Source organism: Cnephaeus nilssonii (genome assembly GCF_951640355.1).
Source record: "Cnephaeus nilssonii genome assembly, chromosome: X".
Classification (NCBI taxonomy): Eukaryota; Metazoa; Chordata; class Mammalia; order Chiroptera; family Vespertilionidae; genus Cnephaeus; species Cnephaeus nilssonii.
The window spans coordinates 12,152,079-12,174,727 of NC_137071.1; the positions used below are offsets into that span (position 1 = coordinate 12,152,079).

Below are 22,649 nucleotides of genomic sequence, written 5' to 3' on the forward strand. Positions count from 1 at the left end.
TCTTTCCTTCTACTTTATTTGCATTTATTCTAACATTTAAAAAATTTAAGTTGGAGGTTTGGCTCATTAGTATTTAATTTGTACTCTTATAAATATGTGCCTTTAAAACTATAAATTTTCCTTGAACTATTAACTGGTTGTGATGATTTTGATATGAATTGATTTTTATTATTTAGTCCTAAATATATTGTGATTTTCATGATTTTCCTGTTGCCCATTGAATTATTTAGAACTTTGTTTTAAAATTTATGGGATATTTTTTTCTTTGGTCTCTGACATTTATTTCTAGTTTTATTGCATTATAGTTGGGGAACATTGATATGAAAAATCAATTGTATTTCTCTATATTAACAACAATTTAAAAATCAAGTTTTTTATTTTTTAGAAGCCTTTCTTTAATGTACAAAATGTATGAGTAGAAACAAAAGCAAATTAAACATTATCATATTTGTTTATACCACTATCTAGTTCTTCATATCAACTTTACTATTCAAACAAAAGAAAGCAGGTGGCAATTTAGGGGTTGGGAAAGATACAACAAAGAAAACTTTTCTACCATGTTTATTTTATACTGTGCTCACAGAAATGGCTTCTTTTACTGATCCACTGTGCAGGAATTTATTTGTATATAAAACTGAATCTGCACAAAAGCTGAGGAGGCTAGAAATGATGGGCTGGTATCTTGGTGCATTGTCCATCCATACAATTCAAACAATAGTCCATCTACCCGCTTACAGTTTTTAGCGACTGCTAACAAGGTTTTCTCTTGAAGTTGAACCCAAAACAACTTAAGTTCCTTTGACTTTGTAATATATGCTGGAATATGTGGATACTGAGGACGTTCAAAATTTGGTCTCTACCAGTGACCAAAGCAGTCATCAATGGCCCAGTCTTGCAGGACTCCATCTTGGTGACCTAGTATCTCTGTCATTAAGCGTTTTAGTCCTTCAGCTTCGTCTTCTCCTGGGTTAAGTTCACCATCAGGTAATTTGAAGAAATTTGTTCCCCGTTGTAGTAGTAAAACATGGGGTAGCCAGCGCTCGTGTACAATTGGAACCCTTTCTACAGTCCTCATTCCAATTTTATCAGATATCACCCTCATGTGTTGAAATCTGGCTGCAACAGAGCTGTCCTTCTCAGAGAGGTGCTGTTTTATAGCAGAAGTATAATTGATAAGAGGATACAGGTTGATGGTGTGCTCCAAGGTGAGGGGCTTGGTCTCCTGGATGTGCTTGTTGCCCAACTGGTCAAAACCCTAACAGGATTTTATTAACCAGTCACCCCAATAAATTCAATTAAAAAAAAAAACAGAATTTTTTTTTTGTTCTCAAATTTATATGGAATTAATGCCGCTGATGTTCAGTGGAGCTGATATTCAATGGAGCATGCCCATTATTGGTCATGTAAGAAGCAGGTGTACTGTAAACCAGCCCCTTGCATTGTCCAGCCTGTTATTTAAAAAAAAAAAATGGTTAAAGGATTGCCCTGGCCGGTGTGGCTCAATGGTAGAGCATGGGCCCACTCACCGAGGCGTCGTGGGTTCGATTCCTGGTCAGGGGCACGGACCTGGGTTGCAGGTTTGATCCCTGACCCCAGTGGAGGGCCATGTGGGAGGCAACCAATTGATATGTCTCTCTCCCTCCCCTCTTCCACTCTCTAAAAATATCCTTGTGTAAGGATTAACAACAACAACAAAAAAAAATTTAAGGATTTATTAAGTTATAGGTACAAAACATACTGCTTAACTGCATTAGCAAAAGATCTATGTATAAGCACTCCATAATTCTGCAGTTTTCAATTTAAAATTTTTATAGTTGTTGAAAAGCTTGAAATTACATTCTTGCCAGTATTTATGATGTACAGAAAACATTGTTAGTGTCAGCACTGAGTTTATAGAACCTTACAGACCCAAAGTAATATATTTAGGAAAAACAATAATAGGAAGCATGTGTTCATGTAGGTGAGGGAAAGACTAGGGATCAGTATTAGTCAAGTTACTATGTTGGTGATCTGGCAAGAGAGTAATTTAAAGAAGTTTTATAGTTTAAGGATATTTAAAAGTTTAAAAACTGTAAATGGTGCATTACATGAATTTTACAAGTAGTGCTAGAAAACTAAAGAAAGCGCTTATTAGCTTGAATAAAATAACATAAAAGCGAGAATGCTTTAATTTAAAAAAACAACCCACCCATAATTCTGCATTATCAGGAAGGTTTTTTAATACAAGGAGACACATTGCTCATTACGGAGTTCAATAAGATACCGACCTTTCTTCATCATGTACTGCATTTGCCAGAAATTACCCTTTTAAAAAGTTTTCCCCTGGCAGTTTTATTTAGTTTATATCGGGTACAATGTAGTCTAAATTAATCTCCACTTCATATTATGTCAAAACACTGTCTTCATCCTTTGATCACACCAAGTGCTTCAAACACTCCACTCCATTACACCTGCAACTAAAGGCGAATATTTCATTAGAGGAAACATATAAATAGGATTTCTGTCCATAATCTCAACAAAAGTTACTAAACTATTTTTTAAAATTTCACTACAAAATCAAAGTGTGATCCAAAGAGTTGAGTTATACATTATGATGTACAGAATGTTATATAATGAACATGGGTTGGTAAATTATTGAGTGCATTAAATAGCAGCATTTCATTAAGGAGGCTATACTGCTTTACTTAAGAAAAACTAGTTAGTGCATGCAGTTCCTAATATCCAGCTACAATCTTAAGCAAAGGCATTGAAAGGTTTAGTGTTCATAGAATATTAATGCAGCTAAATTCAGAGGGTGTTTTGGCAACTTTTAATCTGAGCACGAATAGGGGCTTTGGAAAAATAAGGCTTTAAGAAGGCTTGTCATTTTAGGACCAAATTTTAATGTGTTCACCCAAATTGTTAGATTTTTTTTTCTACTTGTTTGTCTTCAGATTCAACTGGTCTCTGACCTCGGATCCTGCAGCAAAGTCAGGAGCACCCTTACTTTGATCACAATCCTTAGAATCTTCTGAGTAGATGCCATTCTAAGAACATTGGTTTCATTCTGATTGTCAGAGGAATTACTTCTAACCCCACTGGGGTTTCAAAGTTAAGTATAGTCATCACTGCTTGGAAGTACAGAACATGTTTTTTTCTGATTTGAGTTTTTATGGTGACAAAACAGAAGGAAAAATAACGGGTCAAAACTGTTTTGTTGAATACTTACTGATCACCTAAGTCAAAATAAGGTAAGGGCTCTGGCCGGTGTGGCTCAGTTGGCTGAGTGTCCTCCCATGTACTGAGAGGTCACCATTTAGATTCCTGGTCAGGGCACATGCTCAGGTTTTGGGCTGGATCCCCAGTAGGGGGCTTGCAGGAGGCAGCTAATCGGTGCCCTCCCCCTTCCTTTCTCTCTCTAAAATCAATAAAAATATATTAAAAAATAAGGTGAGGAGACAGCCTCTATTTGGGCTATAATATCTGTTAGGAAATGGGTATGATGTTCAATGATGGGAATATAGCAAATAGGTCTATCGCGGTGCTTGGGTGAATTTTTTAGAGCACACTGAATATTGGGGAACTGCTGAAGCTTTCTGAGTAGGGGACTGCCGTGATCAAAGCAGTGCTTTGAAGGGTTAGTCTGCCTCAGTACTTGGCACCAGCCCTTATTTGTAGTAAGGTTCCTAGTCATTTGTTGTGGGAGTGGCAGAAAAATGAAAGGCCAGTTGAGAGGTTATTTTTGTCCCCTGGGATAAGGAAATATGAAGCTGAGAGTAAACGGTGACAGTGGGAATAAAAAAAAGGGGGGGGGTGGGGGATAGATTCCTGAGAAGTTGTGGATAAGGAATGGATAAGGTCTGACAACCTGACTGAATATAAGCAGAGAAGAAGGAAAAGTCCGTAGTGGTCATGGCAGGAGAAGCAGGGCTTTATCCCGATGAAAATATTCAGCAGACAGTCTGGTGGAAGTGTCAGGTGCTAGCCTGAGTATGTGTGTTTGGGGAATCACCTTGGTGTAAATGGTAGTTGAAACCTTGGGATGAAGAGGAAGCGGAAAACAAAAGGGCTGAGTCCACCACCCTGGGCAAGGCTACCGTAATGGGTGAGGGGAGGCAGAGTAAATAGCAGCTGGGAAGGTGGGAAGAGAATTAGAACTCAGTTTAAAGAAACTGAGGAAGGAGAGAATTTTAAAATTGAGGGGATTAATTATCTGTCCAACCCCAATAGAGAAAAGCTAAGGAGGATTGTGCAGGAGGTATTGTGCAGGTTGAGAATTCTTAGAGCTGATGGGGTTGGGTTTATGAAGGGGAATTGGGGAGAGGGGCATTTAATACATTAATGAATTGCATTTATTGCCTCCTTAATTGGCTTAATTTCATTTTAGTAGTTAATCATTATGCTTAGAAGCTTAATTCACGTTTATCATTTTGTAATTACATTTTTTAAAGGTGAAAAAGAATTATGGCCAAAGGTGATTTTGGTGGGGAGAGAGTAGTGACAACTTACTTAGCATATACCCTTTCCATTTTTCATAGTTGAAAATGTTTTTATTGGTCCTTTTAATTTGAAGCAGTTTGAATAAATAACATGAAACATGCTCTTTCTTGAAAATAAATAGAATATGTCTCAGTTGACATGTCGAAAATCCAATTATTAATTGAGTTTCTCATGGATATTTCTTTAAGGAATATGTACACAAACACACACATTTTTTTTTAAATTATAGCATGTCATTGTTTAATATTTTCTTTTGCAAAAAAGAATTTCACTAATTAACTGATTTAGAAATTAAAGATCGCATTTTTTTTAAAGATCGCATTTTAAAAGAAACATACACATTTATAAATATTCATGTCTTAAAATATTTAAAATACTATTAATATCCACTTCAAACAAGGGGCATAAACACACACATATGTTTTAGCATTTGAAAAGCATATATAAATAACCATGGTTTATAGCAAACAAGTACAATCAGAAAAAAAGGAAAAAGGATAAATTGCTGTGGAAATTCAGAGGAGAGAGAGATTTTCGGCTTTTTCTTTTTTGGTGGGGAAGGGGAATTTGGGGAAAGGCTCAAGCAAGATGATAGGGGAAAGGTGTTCCATCTAGGTAGAAGAAACCCTGAGTCAAATATAGAGTTTGGGGTCTTATGGGGACATTGGGCATTTTTGTTTAGCCGAAATGTGTGTGTGTGTGTGTGTGTGTCATGGTGCGGGGAGGTGCTTGAAAGAAAGGGAAGATGATGGAAAGATAGCTTAGTCCCCAGACTTAGAAGATGGCAGGAGCCATTAAACATTTTTTTAAAAAACAGGAATGACATCACCTAGCTGATGCATTATAAAAATGACTCCTGTCATTTGAAATTTTAATAAGCGTGCAGAGCTTATGTTATCAACAAAAAATGATAAAGGTAACAGAAAGATGTGTCTAATAGTACCATTTAGGTTGGATTAGAAAGTGAAAATGCAGATAGAGATAAGGAAACCAATGAAGGGAAGGAGGTTTATGCAATACTTACAATATGAGTAAACCACAATCTTTGATGTCTGCTCTTTTGAAACAGTCATTAGTATTAAGTAGTATATTATTTTATGGACTAAGTTCTTTTTGTTATGAGTTTAGGCTTAAGTAGAAAAGGGAGCATTGAGGCCATTGGGATGTCTTGCACAAACTCAAGGCAGACAAGGTTCTATAGCTGGACCTCAGAAAGTTCTAGAGCCAGGAGCTAAAAAAATACTGGTAAGCCTCCCTTCCCTGTTCTCTCTACTCTGTTTCTGAGGGCATTCACTGGGTTCTTTTTCATTTGTAAACTTGATCTCACTAGTCTAAGCCGAAGTTGGAAAAGGGCCTTTCTCAGCTCCTATATAATAGCTACCAGGAAAGAGACTGAGTGACCCTTGCTCATGGTTTTAGTTCTCAGGGACAGGACTTTGATTTTATTGTGCTCAAAGATGAACTTATTTTTATCATTTTATAGCCAGTGCTAATCAACTACATGGCCAGGAGAGTATAAGTACACTGTGGGAATTTACTTCTCTAGATCAGAAGGTTAGTTAAGAGATGTCATTATAAGTTAGGCAGAAATCCCAAATGGTGTTTACTATAATTATGCACTTTGAGTTTTTACTGATCTTTTATGTATTGGTTGAAAGCAGACTACATTAAATTTAGAGAAGTAATATGAAAATCGTGCAGAAATTTCCCCCAGTAAGGTACAGAGTGTGTTTAAGTTGAACCTTAATGAAACCAGTTACCCTTGTGGGAGTGTGGGGTGTATGGACTGAGAGGAGACAAGTGCTGGGGTGCTGGAAATGTTCTATATCTTGATCTGGGTAGTATAGTGATTACACAGGTTTAAAAGCATGTGTCACAATTAATCAAAATGTGTGCACTTGATGTATGCAAGCAGTATCTCAAGCAGAAAGTCTAGGCAAAGTTGACTTGTTTGATTTCTCTGCCTTGCCTTGTCTTATAGATGCCTATTATCATTGGAAATCAATTAAGTTCCCTTTTATTTTAGATAGATGTGTGTTTTGTTTGGTTTTTTAAATCCTTCCCGAGGAGAGAGTGGACGGGAGGGGGAGATGTGAGAGGGAGGGGAGGGAAACATTGATGTGAGAGAGACTCATCGATTGGTTGCCTCCTATGTGCCCCTGACCAGGAGCTAGGGATTGAACCTTCAACTCAGGTATGTTCCTTTGACCAGGAATCAAACCCACAACCCTTTGGTCCAAGGGCCAACACTCTGACCACTGTGCAAAACCATCCAGGGCTAAGTAGATATGTTTTTGATAGATGTTCATCTGTGACATACTTTTGAGTGTTTCAGAAATGTAAATATCATGGTGCATTTTAAATACATGATATAATAAAAGTAATACTTGGTTTACTTTTTTCCCTAATTTAGGAGCTGTGACTGATGAAAATTAAAGGCCATGGATGAAGATGGACTTGAATTACAACCACAAGAGCCAAATTCATTTTTTGCTGCAACAGGTATAACTACTTGGGTTGCTCTATTTTTCAACCACCAGATTTGGAGTTGGTTATCGAGTGGACAAATTGCTAGACTCTCGCATTCATATTCACACTTAGGTATCTTGTGTCAAGTCTACAAATATTAAAGTGAGCACATTATTCTCCTCCTTAAAAATTTGGCTCCCTTACAACCAACTCTTATATTTTTGTCAGTAACAGCAGTAGTATCAAAACCTCAGTGTTATCCTCAGTTACTCTCATCTTGCCCAGTTAGAGCACTAAGTCCTGTTGGTTCTCTCTTTGAAAATGTTGCTAGTATTTACTTCCCACCACATAGACAGGCTCTGTCATCTCATTCCTAGTCTGTAATAACTTTGAAGTTATTCTTTTTCTTGCCCTTCGTCTCTCTTTTTTAAAAAAGAAATATTTTTATTGATTTTAAAGAGGGAGGGAGGGAGAGTGAGACATCAATGTGAGAGAGCCACATCGACTGGTTGCCTCTCACACATGGCCCAACCAGGGAGTAAACCTGCAACTCAGGTATGTGCCTTTGACTGGGAATCGAACCTGAGACCCTTTGACACTCTTAACTACTAAGCAACACAGACCAGAGTGAACTAGCAACCTTTTGGTGCACAGGATGACGCTCAACCAACTGAGCCACATACCGGCTAGGGCCTTAGTCTCTTTTATATAGTCCCCCAGCCAGAGTACTCATCATAAAATAACACATGGATCATGTAATTTCTTTGTTTTCCATTACCCAGCAGTTAAATTATAAACCTCAGGCCCTCCACATTCTGACCCCATCCTACTTTTACAACCCTGTCTTTCACAGGTTGAGAAGAGGAGCCTTTTGCTTCAGGGAGACAGTCTTACCCCACTCTCCAAACTGTACAAGGAAAATTAAATTCATGACGTTTTAAAAATAGAAAAAAAAATTCATAATTTTAGGTTATCCATCGTTCCAATTATATGACATCGTAAAGTGATTACACTAGGTTTTATGATATAAGGTGGTTTTATATCACAGTAGCTAGCTACCCTTATAAATAAAATATTAATGAAGTAGCAATTAACTATATCAGGAAATTCAATATTAATTTTAATTTTAACTTCTTTAATCTCCATATCCAGTGTGTGTATGTGTTGGAGGGGTATGTTTCTTTTTCTTAACAATTTAGAATAGTCTTTGACTAAAGTTTGGTAATTTTAGTTTGATAGTAATAAATGCAGTTATAATTCTTCTTTTATTAGAACATGTATAATTAATGTGCTTGAAAGAGAAAGAAGCTCTTTGAGGAAAAATGTACGGTATTTGCTAGCTTAATCTTGTCATGAGCAATCCTGGGTCATGGGCTAAGTGGTAGATTGAAGGGCTACTTCATTTTAGCCCTGGTTCTTAACACTTATGGTGTTTGTTTATCTTTGAGCAAGTCACTTAATCTGCCAGGGCCTCCATTTTCATTTGTCCTAATAATAATGAAACCTCTCATTACAGTTTTTCAGAATACTTCCCATACATTTCCCATTTGATCATCACAACAGTCCTGTGAGGTATGCATGGCAGATACTACTATCCTCATTTTACTGATGAGGAAACCGAAACTCAGAGGTTAAATGACTTGCCCAAGGTCACAAAACTAATAAGTGTCCAAACCCTGTTCTCTGGTTTAGATTTTTTAACTATTGCTCTTGCCACTAAATGCTTTCATCTTTATATCTGCAAAATGGAGATTATAGTGATCTATTGCTTGATGTTAATATTAGAATATTGAAAACAAAGGAGTATAAAAGCACTTAGTAGAAGTTCTATAGAAAATAAAGCAAACATTTTTTATTATTTATAGATATAATTAAAATAGCTATTAATTGGCTTCAAGATTTCCTACATTTTTAAAGGTTCTTTGGCCTTTGTTGATCATTTGTGTTTGTTAAACAAAATCATGCGTCTCTCTGAGGGCCTGGCCAGTGATACACAGTCATTGAGTTAGGCAGCTGCTTGGATTCAGCCTGATCTGAGTCACATCCAGAATCACTAATTAAATTAATTGCTTTTTAACTAAGATTTTTATAAAACCTCATTTGCTTTTCTCTGGACCAGGAGCCAAGACACCAGATTTGTTTTATTTTGTGTTATGTGTTTTGACAAGGATATCTGATTTGGAGTCCCATTTGTGGCATTTATTCAGAGTAATATTTACTGAGCACCATAATCTGTACAAACGGTGTGATCTTGGTGAAGTCATTTAATCTCACTGGGCTTTAATTGATTCATCCCTGTACCTTTATTCTTAACTGCAGAGTGGACTAGCGTAGTGTTTCTTATACTCTGAGGAACTGCCTGGGGCATTAGGGTATGGGGCGATGCAAGGAGGCTGGATGGAGGCAGAGTACCCTGGTGAAGTTGGGGCAGGCCCCGCTCCAACTAACCTCACTCTCTGCTGCTCCAGTGCAGTTGCACTTTTATTCATCTTATCTATTCACAGAGGCTCCTTAACTAGTTGCCTTTCCTCTAGCTGTGGCCTTGTAGCTGTCTTTCCCCCCGCCCCGTTGTTGACACTATTACAGATATCCCCCATTTTACCCACTTTGCCCCCCTCCACCCAGCCCCCGCCCTAGCCCTCTTTTATTTATGCCCCAGTCCTCTCATATCTTAGATTCAGAGGATAATTTCTAAGTTTTCATAGTAATAATGTAGGATATTGATGAGATATTATATCAGAACAAAGGGGGAAAGGAGAAAAATGGAAGGGAAATAAAAGAAATACATGGGAGAGATGGAAAGAAGATAAAGTATTAGTTGAGGGAGAGATGGAGCAAGATGAAAGATGAGAAACACACATAATAAAGGAAAATGGTATATTTGCCACCTGAAGTTGCTTTACTTATTAATTTTGATAATCATCCCTTAAGTACCTATGCATATGGATTTAATTTTAGTGAGCCTAGAATTTTACTTTCATGAACATTTTTATTTTGTGACTGCCTCAATTGCTTGATTTTTCTATTTTCTTATCTATTAATTGATTTGGGATGAGTACAAAAGTTCTTATATTAAAATTTTTCATTTCTGATATTCAAAAATAGATTCCCTTTTAATTTTTTAAATCTATCTGAATGTTTGAAAAAACTGAGGAGCTAGTCTGTTTGCCTGGTAGGAATTAAATAACATTTACATTAGCTGAGGTAGTCATACATGCCTACCTGAAATTGTGCTTTTAAATTTATTTTTTTTTTAAGGAACTGATGCTGCACACATGGATGGTGATCAAATTGTTGTGGAAGTTCAAGAAACCGTTTTTGTTTCAGATGTTGTGGATTCAGACATAACTGTGCATAACTTTGTTCCTGATGACCCAGACTCAGTTGTAATCCAAGATGTTATCGAGGACGTTGTCATAGAAGATGTTCAGTGCCCAGATATCATGGAAGAAGCAGATGTATCTGAAACGGTCATCATTCCTGAGCAAGTGCTGGACTCAGATGTAACTGAAGAAGTTTCTTTAGAACATTGCACAGTCCCAGATGATGTTTTAGCTTCCGATATTACTTCATCAATGTCTATACCAGAACACGTCTTGACAAGTGAATCTATACATGTGTCTGACGTTGGACACGTTGAACATGTGGTTCATGATAGTGTAGTTGAGGCAGAAATTGTCACTGATCCTCTGACAACAGATGTAGTTTCAGAAGAAGTATTGGTAGCAGATTGTGCCTCGGAAGCAGTCATAGATGCCAATGGGATCCCTGTGGACCAGCAAGATGATGACAAGAACAACTGTGAGGACTACCTTATGATTTCCTGTAAGTCTTGGGGTACAGTGATTCTCAAAGGTATTTTTGAAGGCTGTCTTTCCTAACTTACATCAGAGATGAAAATTTCTAAAAGTAAATTTCATAGACCTTCCTGCATTGTTGTTTCAGTTTGGAGCCTGTAAGATAACTCAAAATTAAGAAAAGTAAAATTGTACAGATTAAAGCATCATTTCTCTCTTATAAGGACACAATAGAAAGATGAAATTTCTTCAGTCTAGAAAGACAAAGACGGAAAGGAATAGAACTGAACTTTGTGAAATCATGAAGGATGTGATTAGGCTGTTACCAGCCTTTATTAGAATTAGGAACCCTATTGAAACGTAAAAGGAGTTTAAATTGGAAAAAAATGTATAATCAAACTACTTATATTCTTGTATATGCATGTATGTTAGTACTTATGTAATACTTATATGTTTATGTAAAATACTAATTATATAACAGCATGGGAAAAGGCTCTGGTATAGCATTGAAACAAATGATTCTAAAACATGATTTCAAGTACGATGGACTCAGATTATTGAAGAAAAGTAAGGTGTTTTAGAGCACACCTCTAAATGTTTAACTACATCTGGGAGGATAACTGTGTCTTCTTACACATATTTCTTGGTACTGCTTTCAGAGATCAAGTCCTCAGTTGGCTAGACCACAGCTCTGACCCAGTATGGAAATTAGTATGCCTTTAGGAACTAAACGTCATATAAATAAAGACCCACTATTTTTAAAATATATTTTTATTGATTTCAGAGAGGAAGGGGGGGTGAGAGAGAGAGAGAGAGAGAGAGAGAGAGGGAGGGAGGGAGGGAGGGCGGGGGAGGGAGGAGAGAGAGAAACATCAGTGATGAGAGAATCATGGATCGGCTACCTCCTGCACGCCCCCCTACTGGGGACTGAGCCTGCAACCTGGGCATATGCCCTGACCAGGGGATCGAACCTCGACCTCCTGATTCATAGGTCAATGCTGAACCACTGAGCCATGCTGGCTGGGCTAACTCTTACATTTAGACCTTTGATCCATTTTGAGTTTATTTTTATATATAGTGTGAGGTCAGGAGCTAACTTTACTCTCTCTGGCACATAAATATTCAGTTGTCACAGCACCATTTGTTGAAATGGTGTTTTTTACTCATCCTATCTAATAAAATTATTATTAGTAGTAATATGTGTAATATGCAAATTGACCATCACTCCAACACACAAGATGGCCACCCCCAGGTGGTCAAAGATGGCTGCCTCCATGTGTACACAAGATGGACACCACAGAATGGCCTACAGGGGAGGGCAGTTATGGGCAATCAGGCCATCAGGGGAGGGCAGTTAGGGGTGACCGGGCCAGCAGAGGAGAGCAATTGGGGGAAACCAGGCCAGCAGGGGAGGGCAGTTGGGAGGGACCAGGCCTGCAAGGGAGGACAGTTTGGGGGGACCCAGGCCTGCAGGGGAGGGCAGTTAGGGGTGACCGGGCTGGCAGAGGAGGGGAGTTGGGTGAGACCAGGCCTGCAGGGGAGGACAGTTAGGGGCGACCAGGCTGGCAGGGGAGGGCAGTTAGGGGTGATTGGGCCAGCAGGGGAAGGCAGTTAGGGGCAATCGGGCTGGCAAGGGAGCAGTTAGGCGTCGATCAGGCTGGCAGGGGAGTGGTTAGGGGGTGATCAGGTTGGCAGGCAGAAGCGGTTAGGGGCAATCAGGCAGGCAGGCAGGCGAGTGGTTGGGAGCCAGCAGTTCGGGATTGGGCCTAAACGAGCAGTCGGACATCCCTTGAGGGGTCTCAGATTGGAGAGGGTGCAGGCTGGGCTGAAGGGACCCCCCCCTCCCCCCCGTGCACCGGGCCTCTAGTTATTGAATATTCTTGGTACTCTTATTGAAACACATGCATTAAAATTTTATCTACTGATTTTTTTAGGGAGAGAGGAAGGGAGACAGAGACATCAATTTGTTGTTCTACTTATGCATTCAGTGGTTGGTTCTTATATGTGCCCTAACCAGGGATGGAACCTTTAACCTTGGTGTATCAGGATGACACTCTAACCAGCTGAGCTACCCAGCAAGGGTCTTATTGAAAATAATTGATAGTAAATGTGAGGGGATAATTTCTGGACTCTTAATTCTATTCCATGGATCTGCCCACCCTTATACTAGTTTTATGCTGTCAGGAGTGGGTAGTGAATTTGCAAAATTTATTACTCTAAATATTAAAGTCTAAAACTTAAAGTCCAGGAAAAACTGCATAGTTCAGTTTTAAAAGGATTAGCAGAATTAATAAGCAGTGGCAACATAATGCATTCTTATGGAAGACTAGGGTACTTGGATATGTGTGCCTACCTTTTATAGTAACATCAAAGGAAACAACTAATATGCCTCTGGAGCATGGGATTCCCTTCTGCCAAAAACCTTGGCCAGAGAGCCTCTATTCTAATATAAACCAATATGATGCTTCATTTCTAATACACATTTTAATAAAATATTGCTTTGTTATCTTAAAAAGACATTAAAAATTATAAATAAATATTTTTTTGTTGTTAATCTTCACCTGAGGTTATTTTTTCCCATTGATTTTTTTAGAGAGAGAGGAATGGAGGGGGAGGGAGGGTGGAAGAGAGAGAGAGAGAAACATTGATGTGAGAGAGAGCGAGACATCGATTGGTTGCCTCCTGAATGCGCCCCAAGTGGGGTGGGGATCAAACCTGCAACCCAGGTACATGTTCTTGACCGGAATCGAACCCATGATCCTTCGGTGTGTGGCTGACGCTCTAACCACTATCATGCCAGCCAGGGCTATAGCGAATAATTTAAGCTTAGAACCCTTTAAACTAGTTTGGTTAAATGAAAGTATGTCATGACATGTTGATTAATTGGAAAGTACTTCATGACATGTTGATTAATTGGAAAGTTTTCTTTGTACAGACCATAACTTGAATAAAAGTTTTGATGACAGTATAGTATCTGTGATCTCTCCATTTAGTTTTTATATTCTAAGGCCAATGACTTTTATTAGGATAAAATTGTATTCAAAACACTGTTTTCTACAATATGCAACTGCTTTTATAAAAGCTGAATGTTAATAAATCATTAGATTGTTTAGTTCTTAATGCTTATTAAAACTTTTGGTCTGGTGGCATATATATAATTTAAGTCCATTTGAATTAACATATCAAAGGAAGAGCTCAGGTGGTAATGTGTGCTGAATGCTTTCAGACTCATCAGATCCATCTTCTAATGACCCTTGAGTCAATTGACATTTTTATCAGAAGATGTAATTAAGTTTATTTGGTGAGGTTTGTTGTTAATAAAGCTCTCTTTTCAGGGGAGAAATGTTTAGGATTGTTGTCAGTATGGCCAATTTTTAAATTTTTTGAAACAAGATTTTTTATCCCAAGAAAGATTATTCAATTGGAGATTTGTAACAAGTTGGTAATAATAAAAATAGGTAATAGTAAACCTTTAATAAATAGTATCTGTGTTCCAAAACGAGATATATATATATATATATATATATATATATATATATATATATATATATATATATATAATTTTTTTATTTTTTTTTCCTTACAACAACCCTATAATGTTGGTGTTAATCACCATTTTACAGCTTGGGTAACTGAGGCTCAGTTTATGTAACTTGTCCAAGGTTACACAGCCAGTTAGCATTAGGGTGAAGATTTGAAATCAGATGTTTTATTCCAGCCCTGGCTGGTTTGGTTCAGTGGTAAGAGCGACTGCCTGCAGACTGAAGGGTCATGGGTTCGATTCTCGTCAAGGGCAGGTACCTCAGTTGCAGGCTTGATCCCTGCGCATGGGGGAGGCAACCAGTCGGTGTTGTGTCTCTCACATCGATGTTTCTCTCTCTATATCCCTCCCCTCCCCTCCACTTTCTCTAAAAAAAATCAATGGGAAAAGTTTTATTCTAGTGTTTACTAAAAAAAAAAAGAAGAAAAAGAAGAAAACAAAAGCAAGGAAAAAAACTAAAATAAATAAAACAAAATAAAGGAAAAAACAAAGTATCTACTCCACTCTCATATTGTCTTTTTTTGGTCTGTGTATGTGTTTATATGTATGTGTGTGTAAAGTTTATACTATAACGCAGTAGAGTTTGGGATAAATAGTGATTATTGGTGAATGGAGGAGGCAAATTGAATTTCAGTGATTATTAAAATTTACAATATTCATGAATACCCAATTTTAGCAATGTTAGGAAATAATTTGGGGAGGAGGCTTAAACATTTTCTTACTCCTTAATAGCAGAAGCCACCCGGACAACCTCCACACCCTATTCCCTTGTTCTACCTAAAAGAATTATTTTATTTTTCAAATTTATGTATAAGAAAAAGGAATCATATCTAAACGATTATTTTTACTCTTGCCTATGTTTACTTTTCTTATGTCTTCATTCAGTAACATTTATTAATCAGCCATGATAAGCTAGGAATCTTGTTATCTATTAGAGATAAACAGTGAAAGTTTCTGGCTTTTTAAGAGTTCACAGTCTTGGAGAGCAGACAGACAGAAACTTGTAGTTATATAGTTGAGTGTGAAAAGATATATCACTGGATATACAAAGTATTTTGGAAGCACCAAGGGAGAAAATGTTGAGAATTTTGGTACACTTGAATGAGCTAAATGCTGTGAAAGCATAAACCAAAAGTTCTGTGGGAGCTTGGTTGAAGATATGACTAAATTTATTTCATATCTCCTCCTATTCATTTTCCTCCCTCTATTTTGAAGCAAGCCCCACATATTTCTTTCATAAGTATTTATATAAGACAGGGGTTATTGTATTTTTTAAACATAATTTGGGATGAATTCAATTTGAAGGATGAGTAAAATGTTCAGTGGGTACCTGAGGAGGGAGGAATGGCAGAGAACATATTTAAAGGCATGGAAATGTGGAAGCTCTTTGAGTGTTCAGAGACTTTTTCTTTGGAGTGCAAATGTCTTTAATGAAGAGAATGGAGGAAATGATGAGAAGTAAGAGTGGCAAAATTGGGCACAAATCATAAAGGCCTTGGAATACAATAAGCCTGCTTTACCTTTCTGATGTGGGGAGCTATTAGCGTTGTAAGCCGATTAATAATAATATGCTTAGGGTTATAGTTTACAAAAGTAATCTTAGTGGCAATATTGAGAGCAGACAAGGGAAGAGTAAAATTAGAAACAAAACGTACACTATGAGAGATGGTTGTAGTAGTCCAGGTAAGAAACAGACGATGATAGTCTGAAATGAGGTTCTATCAGTAGGGTTTGGCAGAAAGTACTTCATGACATATTTAGGAAGTGGAATTTGGATTAAAGTTAGGGTGGAGGAGGGAGGTGGAGGGTTTGAAGCTCCCTTCCTGGTTTCTGGCTTGTGCATCTGGGCAGATGGCAAACCACTTACTAGAGGAGGAATACATTTAGACACGCTAGAGATCTGTCTACAGCCGTGGTCGGCAAACTGCAGCTCACGAGCCACATGCGGCTCTTTGGCCCCTTGAGTGTGGCTCTCGCACAAAATACCACGGCCTGGGAGAGTCTATTTTGAAGAAGTGGCGTTAGAAGAAGTTTAAGTTTAAAAAATTTGGCTCTCAAAAGAAATTTCAATCGTTGTACTGTTGATATTTGGCTCTGTTGACTAATGAGTTTGCCGACCACTGGTCTACAGGATTGCTGCATGCAGCTGTCAGCTGTCCAGCTATAGTGTGAATGGCACCCTTGCAGATGTGGAACCTAATGGCCCTGGCCTTCTAGTTTAGGTGTTTTGACCATTTGGTCTGATATTAGCTCCTAATTAAGCACAACTTTGGTCATAGTCGACATCCAATAAAAAGTGGTTCAGGGAATGAATGAATGAAATAAGTAAATCCAAACCCCTATGTTCAGTGTATGAACTCTGAGGATCAATACAGTCTAATGGCTTAGAATTGAATTATTCTAGGGATATTAGCACAGGAGACATGGTAAAGTATTTGCTTATTTCTTTGTCCTACAGGCTGATTGTTGTAAAAATCTTACCATTATTTTTGTGTATGTACTCGATCAATTTCATTTGGTAAACCACAGAATAAAATTTTAGAATTTAAAAAATATATTTGCATGGGGATATTTCTGAAATGTGAGATAAGTCTAATTTAGTGAAACTAAGAATATTTTAGAGATGTGTTAAACAAGCTTTAAGCTTGTTCTGATAAAATTAAAAAATTTTCTGTTACTCTAAAGTTATTGTGTCTTTACTGTAGGCACTCAGATTTATTTAGAAATCAATACTAAAATTAATGAATTAAGAGTTTTCAGTTTAATGTTCAATCTGATTTCAATTAGATTTATACCAAGAATAAAGTGCTTAAATAAGGCAAAGATGTGTAGTCCTCCCCTCTCCTCACCATAAAAAAGGAGAGGTGTGGGGCAAGGGATTGGTAAGCCAGGGAATGGAATTAAAGTTTGAGTAAATTCTAATATATTTTTTGTTTAAAAATAGCATGTTACAGTATCCAATTTTCACTAAAAAAATCTCTGTCCAGTCTGTCTCCCGTTCTTTCAATGCCTAAATATGCACAGAAATGTCTGAATAATCTGTAAATTCTATTGATAGTTCCATGTGGTGGGCTTTTGAGCACATTTTAATTTCTTTTTATACTTTTCTTAATAAGCTGTACAATTTCTACAATAAATATGTATAGATTTTAAAGCAAAGTTGCAGAAGCATAAAGGAATGGAAATAACATACTAATAAGTTCAGGGTACGTGGGGTAGTCTGGGGGTGCTGGGGAGACAAAACTGAAGGCAGAAGGCAGTTTGGTCAGAGTTCGGTTGCTAGACTGCAATTTGTATTTTGGTAGGAAATGGGGCACCATTCCCTGCTAGAGAGTAAGGTGACTGGATCTTTGTTTTAAGAAAGCTGACGGAGGGCAGTGTCTAAGGGATTTTGGTGTGATGTCTCTTTTTACAATATTAATGTACACAAAATGCAATTCTATAGCAATCCGATACCATATATTTTTCTGTCTTGGCAAAAATTATAATGAAATCTGTTTTGAAGCTTTGAGAGGTGAGAATAACAAAACTATCACCTGTTTTATAAGGTTGTTGTGAGGAGTAAATGGTATATTTTAAGGGCTTAGTATCATGCTTGGCATGTGGTATGTGGTAGGTAAATATTTGGTGTTATCATTATCACAACCATCGTCATTTCTTATTATATAGATTCTCCATCAAATGCTCTCCAAATCAGCTTCGTTTTGCTGATTTTTAAATTAGATCAGTGTTCCTTTAACAAGCAGTTTTCTTGAAGTGGAGTATCCCTTACCCCCCAACCCCAAGTACTTTTTCTTTTCCAGGAACTACTGAGTTTTCTGAAGTCTTAACTATATTTTTAGACTCCGTAGCACCTCTTAGTATTGCAAATAAGCAACCCTTAATTTTTGGTCTTCCGGGATTTTACTGAAGCTCCCTTGAAGCAGTATAAAGTATGCCTGTATTTTGCCATAGTTTTGCTATTACTAATGAGATAGTTGCTAAGTCAATTTTTTCTTCAGTTTTACAGTTTAAAACTGCTGGATGAAATACAAAGATTATTATTCCATAAGGCTGGAGGAAAATGTGATGCCAATTTTACTTAAAAGAAAAAACTGGGAAGGAAATTTACTAAGATAATGATAGACTCTCTGGTTGGTGGGACTGTTGTTGATTTTTTAAAATACTAAATTATATACAGTGAACATAAATTTCTTAAAAAATTAAAAGATGAAAATAAAGATCTGGATTCTAAAGACAGGTACCTCCTCACTTGGTCTCCCACTTCTCACTTACTAGTTCACCTATTTGGGCAAGTCACATATAATCTCAGAGCCTTTATTTCTTTATCTGGAAAAGATGAGAATCAAGTTAGTAAAAGTACATAGAAATGCTAAGGAAATTGTGAAATGCCATGCAAATGATAGTTATTAGAAGTAGTCTTAATTTTCAGGAATTATGCTCTTCTATTTTGGAGAGGTCTATTCTAAAGCTCTAGTTCTTCATTTTACTGCATTAGAAGAAGGCACTTATGCAGAAATCATAGGTATGATGACTCAATTTTATCTAAGCCGCCTTTGTCTGTTTTGAATAGAAATTCATTTTTAATGGTAGCATTAAAATCAGAGTGAAATTTTGAGTAAGAGGACCAGCAAAGTATTTTTTAAAACAAATCACTTCTGTAATATTTCATATTTAGAATAACTTCATAGGTTGAGTTAGTGGGGCAAATTCTCAAGGTGAAAATCTAAAGTTGAATTCTGCTTTTGGTCAAATGATAGAATAGCTCTGCTTGGCTCCAGTAAGCCTGTATATTTGAAATGTGTTTCCCACACATTTATGAAAACAAACAGAAAAATCTTTTAGTTCAAGTTATCGGTAAATACATGGCATTTTGTAAGCTCAAAAATGATTAGATTTTCCAATCATCAAAGGTTTATCTTATGAGTACCGACAAACTAGTGTACGCAAAAACAGCTAGCCTGACCTTGTTCTTTGTAAACACAAGGGCATTTGATTTTCCAGTACTTGTTAGAATCGGTTTGGACAAACCTTGCCAAAAGAGGCCAAGCTTCATCAACAATGTCACCTGTCAGAGATGAGGTCTTTGAAGACATAAATTTATTCAGGACTTTCCTGCTAGTTCGGTGAGATCTTCATTTTTCTAATGTTATCTCGGCTTAAAATTCCAAAGCTACCTTTAAGAAAACAACATTGGCCCAATCAGCTTGGGTATATCGTAAAAATATTTAGCTTTGAAAAAGGGCAGGTACATATCAGGCCAGAAATTAGGACATAATGCTGATTCTTTCCCCCTACAAACCATTTTTATAAAACATAGTCCAGATACTTGAATATAGATAGTTACATTCAGCGTTCAGAGAACCTCTCCTTTTTTAAACTGGAGAGTTTAACCAACTGGTCTCTGACCCTTCATATCATCAAGCTTGTCCTGGATCAACTCATTTTCTCTAGCTTTTTAAGTTCTTAACTCAGTCTGCCATTTTCTCACTGGTAACCAAGTCCTTCCTTCCTATTTCATATCTACGGTTGAAGCCACCAGTCATGAACTCCTCCAATTTTCTGCATTACAACCTTCCCCCTTTCCCTAAACACAATGTAGCTATGTTCTCATCCATGTTTACTTTCTCATCTCAGAAGTACAGTATATTTTTTCTCCTATTTAAGGAAAATTCCTTTATCTTTTTAAAAAATATGTCTTATTTATTTATTATTTTATTTTTTTTAGAGAGGGAGGGAAGGAGAGGGAGAGAAACATCGATTGGCCCCCTCCTGCACGCCCCCTACCGGGGATCGAGCCTGCAACCCAGGCTGTGTCCTGACTGGGACTCAAACGAGACCTTTTGTTGCACAGGATGACATTCAGCCAACTGAGCCACACCGGCCAGGGCTTGTTTATCTTTGCACCTGGTTTCGTTTCCGTTTCCCTTTTCTTCTGAGATCTTGATCTATAAATTCCACACCATGTCTGGTTTTAGCCCCTCACTTTCTTTCTTTTTTTTTTTTTAATATTTCTTTATTGATTTCAGAGAGGAAGGGAGAGGGAGAGAGAGAGAGAGAAACATCAATGATGAGAGAGAATCATTGATTGGCTGCCTCCAGTACATCCCCTACTGGGGATTGAGCCCGCAACCCAGGCATGTGCCCTTGGCCGGAATCGAACCTGGGACCTTTCAGTCCGCAGGCCAATGCTCTATCCACTGAGCCAAACCAGCCAGGGCTAGCCCCTCACTTTCTATTATATTTTCTCCTACAGATTGAGCATGCGTAAGTATTTTTCTCAGTTAAACAGAAAAGTCCTTGGCCCTGCAACCCATTCCGGTCACTGCCTCTCTGTTCACTTTAAAATTAGACTTCATAAAGAAATTCACAGCTTCCATTGAATCCTCAGCCCACATCTGACCCCATATACCCGTCATTACACCACTTTTCACCAGGAACATCAATGACTTCCAGGTGACTCTGGTCAATGCAGACATTCCTCCTTGAATAGTGCATGTTGCATTATTGCCTTGGGTCTTAGTAGAATTCTTGGAACTTTTAGCTCCCTAGCTTCCTTTATGACTCTCCATCAACCTCTTCAGCTTTCCTTTCTTGAGTTCCTTTGTGAACTCTTCTTGTCCCTCCCTTAGACTATGACATTCCTAGGATTTTCTCAGCCCGCCGCCTCACACTGCAGGTTCTCATTGTATGATCTCAAGGCTTGGTTAGCATGGGCTCCCAAATCTGTGTGTCAGCCTTAAGCTTTCAGACTGGAATATCCAGCAACTGACTTCACACATCTCAGTCACCCATTAAATCATTGATTCATCAATATTCTGAGCATCTACTATCACTAGACTCTTATCTTAAAAAACTGAATAATGAAAATACTGGTTCTACTCTGTCAATGGGAAAGCTAGGTGGAAAACCCCAGATAGTAACAATATAGTGAATTGTACACTCAGAGAAACAATCAAAGGGTGCTATGAGTACAGAGGGATAGGGACAGAAACCAGCTCTGAGAGCTTTCAGAGTTGTTACCCTTTGGACCTTAATTAAATTAACATGCAGGAAGAGAGATCCTTTTCCTCATTTCTCTTCTTAACATTTCTTGCCCAGTTGCTTATCACCCAAGTCAGAAATCCCATAGTTATCCTTTGTCATGTTCAATTTTTTGTTGGGCATCAAGTACTGCCATTTTAATTCTAAGATAAGCCTCAAGTCCAGCCCTCTTCCCCATCTGTACTGCCTCTGCCTGATTCGAGGCCTTGGTATCTGTCGCCTGCATTATTGAAGTAGATTCACAAGTGGTATCCTGTTTCATGTCCTAACCCCTTTGGGTCCACCTTTCTCAAGGCCCGCATGGTATAGCAAAAATGGTGATCTCACTTCATCACTGCTTGGCGTAGAAGTGTCCCATCACCTATAGCAGAGGTTCTCAAAACTCTGATCAGAATCCCTAGGGCAGGGTACCTCTTAATCTGTCTATATATCAGGTCCCACCCCTGCAGATTCTGGTTCTGTAGAACTGCTGGGCGCTGGCCTGTGTTTTTAAGTTCCCAAAGAGATTTTGACACCTGATAAGATTGAGAAACCTCCAGCCAAGGATCAAGTCTGATCTTCTCTGCCAGGTTACACAAGACCCTTCGTGACCAGGCTTTAGCGTAGCCATTGGCCACATTTCCCATCATGCTCCACGTGTCTACTTGTCTAGGTAAAATCGTTCATTTTTATGTGAATCAAAGATTATATTTGTAAAAAAGACTTTGGAAAATGGTAACATTTAAATACCCACTAATGTTATTTGTAATGTGTTTCCTGCCTTTTTAGTGGATGATGCTGGCAAAATAGAACATGGTGGTTCCTCTGGAATGGCAGAGTCGGAAATTGATCCTTGTAAAGTGGATGGTTCTTGCCCTGAAGTCATCAAGGTGTACATTTTTAAAGCTGACCCTGGAGAGGATGACTTAGGTAAGAGGACACCTTCAGCATATCACTCATCCTGATCTGAACCCTTCAACCTGATGACTTTTGGGTGGATTAGATTGAGAACATTTGAAACCTTTTCTGAAGATAACTTTTAAGCAAGGTTTCCAGCCCGGCCAGCATGGCTCAGTGGTTAAGCATCCACCTATGAACAAGGAGGTTGGCGTTCGATTCCCGTTCAGGGCACCTGCCTGGTTGATCCCCAGTAGTGGGTGTGCAGGAGGCAGCTGATCAATATTCTTTCTCATCATTGATGTTTCTATCTCTCTCCCACTCTCCCTTCCTTTCTGAACAAATAAAGTTATGTTTAAGGAAGGTTTCCAATGTAGCAGTAGAAAAGTATGTAAAATGTGATATGTGAAATAGGTGGAAATGAAGTTCTCTCATAAATTCTT

At 38.0% G+C, this 22,649-nt stretch overlaps 1 protein-coding gene and 1 pseudogene across 17 annotated transcripts in view; one reads left to right on the forward strand and one right to left on the reverse strand.

The window, feature by feature from the left end:
• Positions 1-22,649, forward strand: part of ZFX (zinc finger protein X-linked) — a 79,952-nt gene that overhangs the window by 49,356 nt on the left and 7,947 nt on the right. For 6 of the 16 annotated variants that reach the window (XM_079764858.1, XM_079764860.1, XM_079764856.1 and 3 more), the window contains exons 2-4: positions 6,893-6,981; positions 10,207-10,773; positions 22,099-22,239. In XM_079764858.1, coding sequence (XP_079620984.1) covers positions 6,921-6,981; positions 10,207-10,773; positions 22,099-22,239 — 769 coding nt within the window. In that variant the 5' untranslated portion in view covers positions 6,893-6,920. Of the gene's footprint in view, positions 1-2,933; positions 6,982-8,464; positions 8,521-10,206; positions 10,774-22,098; positions 22,240-22,649 lie in introns of all 16 variants that reach the window. The other 10 variants (XM_079764845.1, XM_079764857.1, XM_079764855.1 and 7 more) reach the window with 7 other exon arrangements.
• Positions 6-3,025, reverse strand: LOC307096098 (cleavage and polyadenylation specificity factor subunit 5-like; annotated as a pseudogene). Its single transcript has 2 exons — positions 2,987-3,025; positions 6-1,255 (listed from the first exon to the last, which is right to left on the reverse strand). The product of its transcript is annotated as a cleavage and polyadenylation specificity factor subunit 5-like (transcript).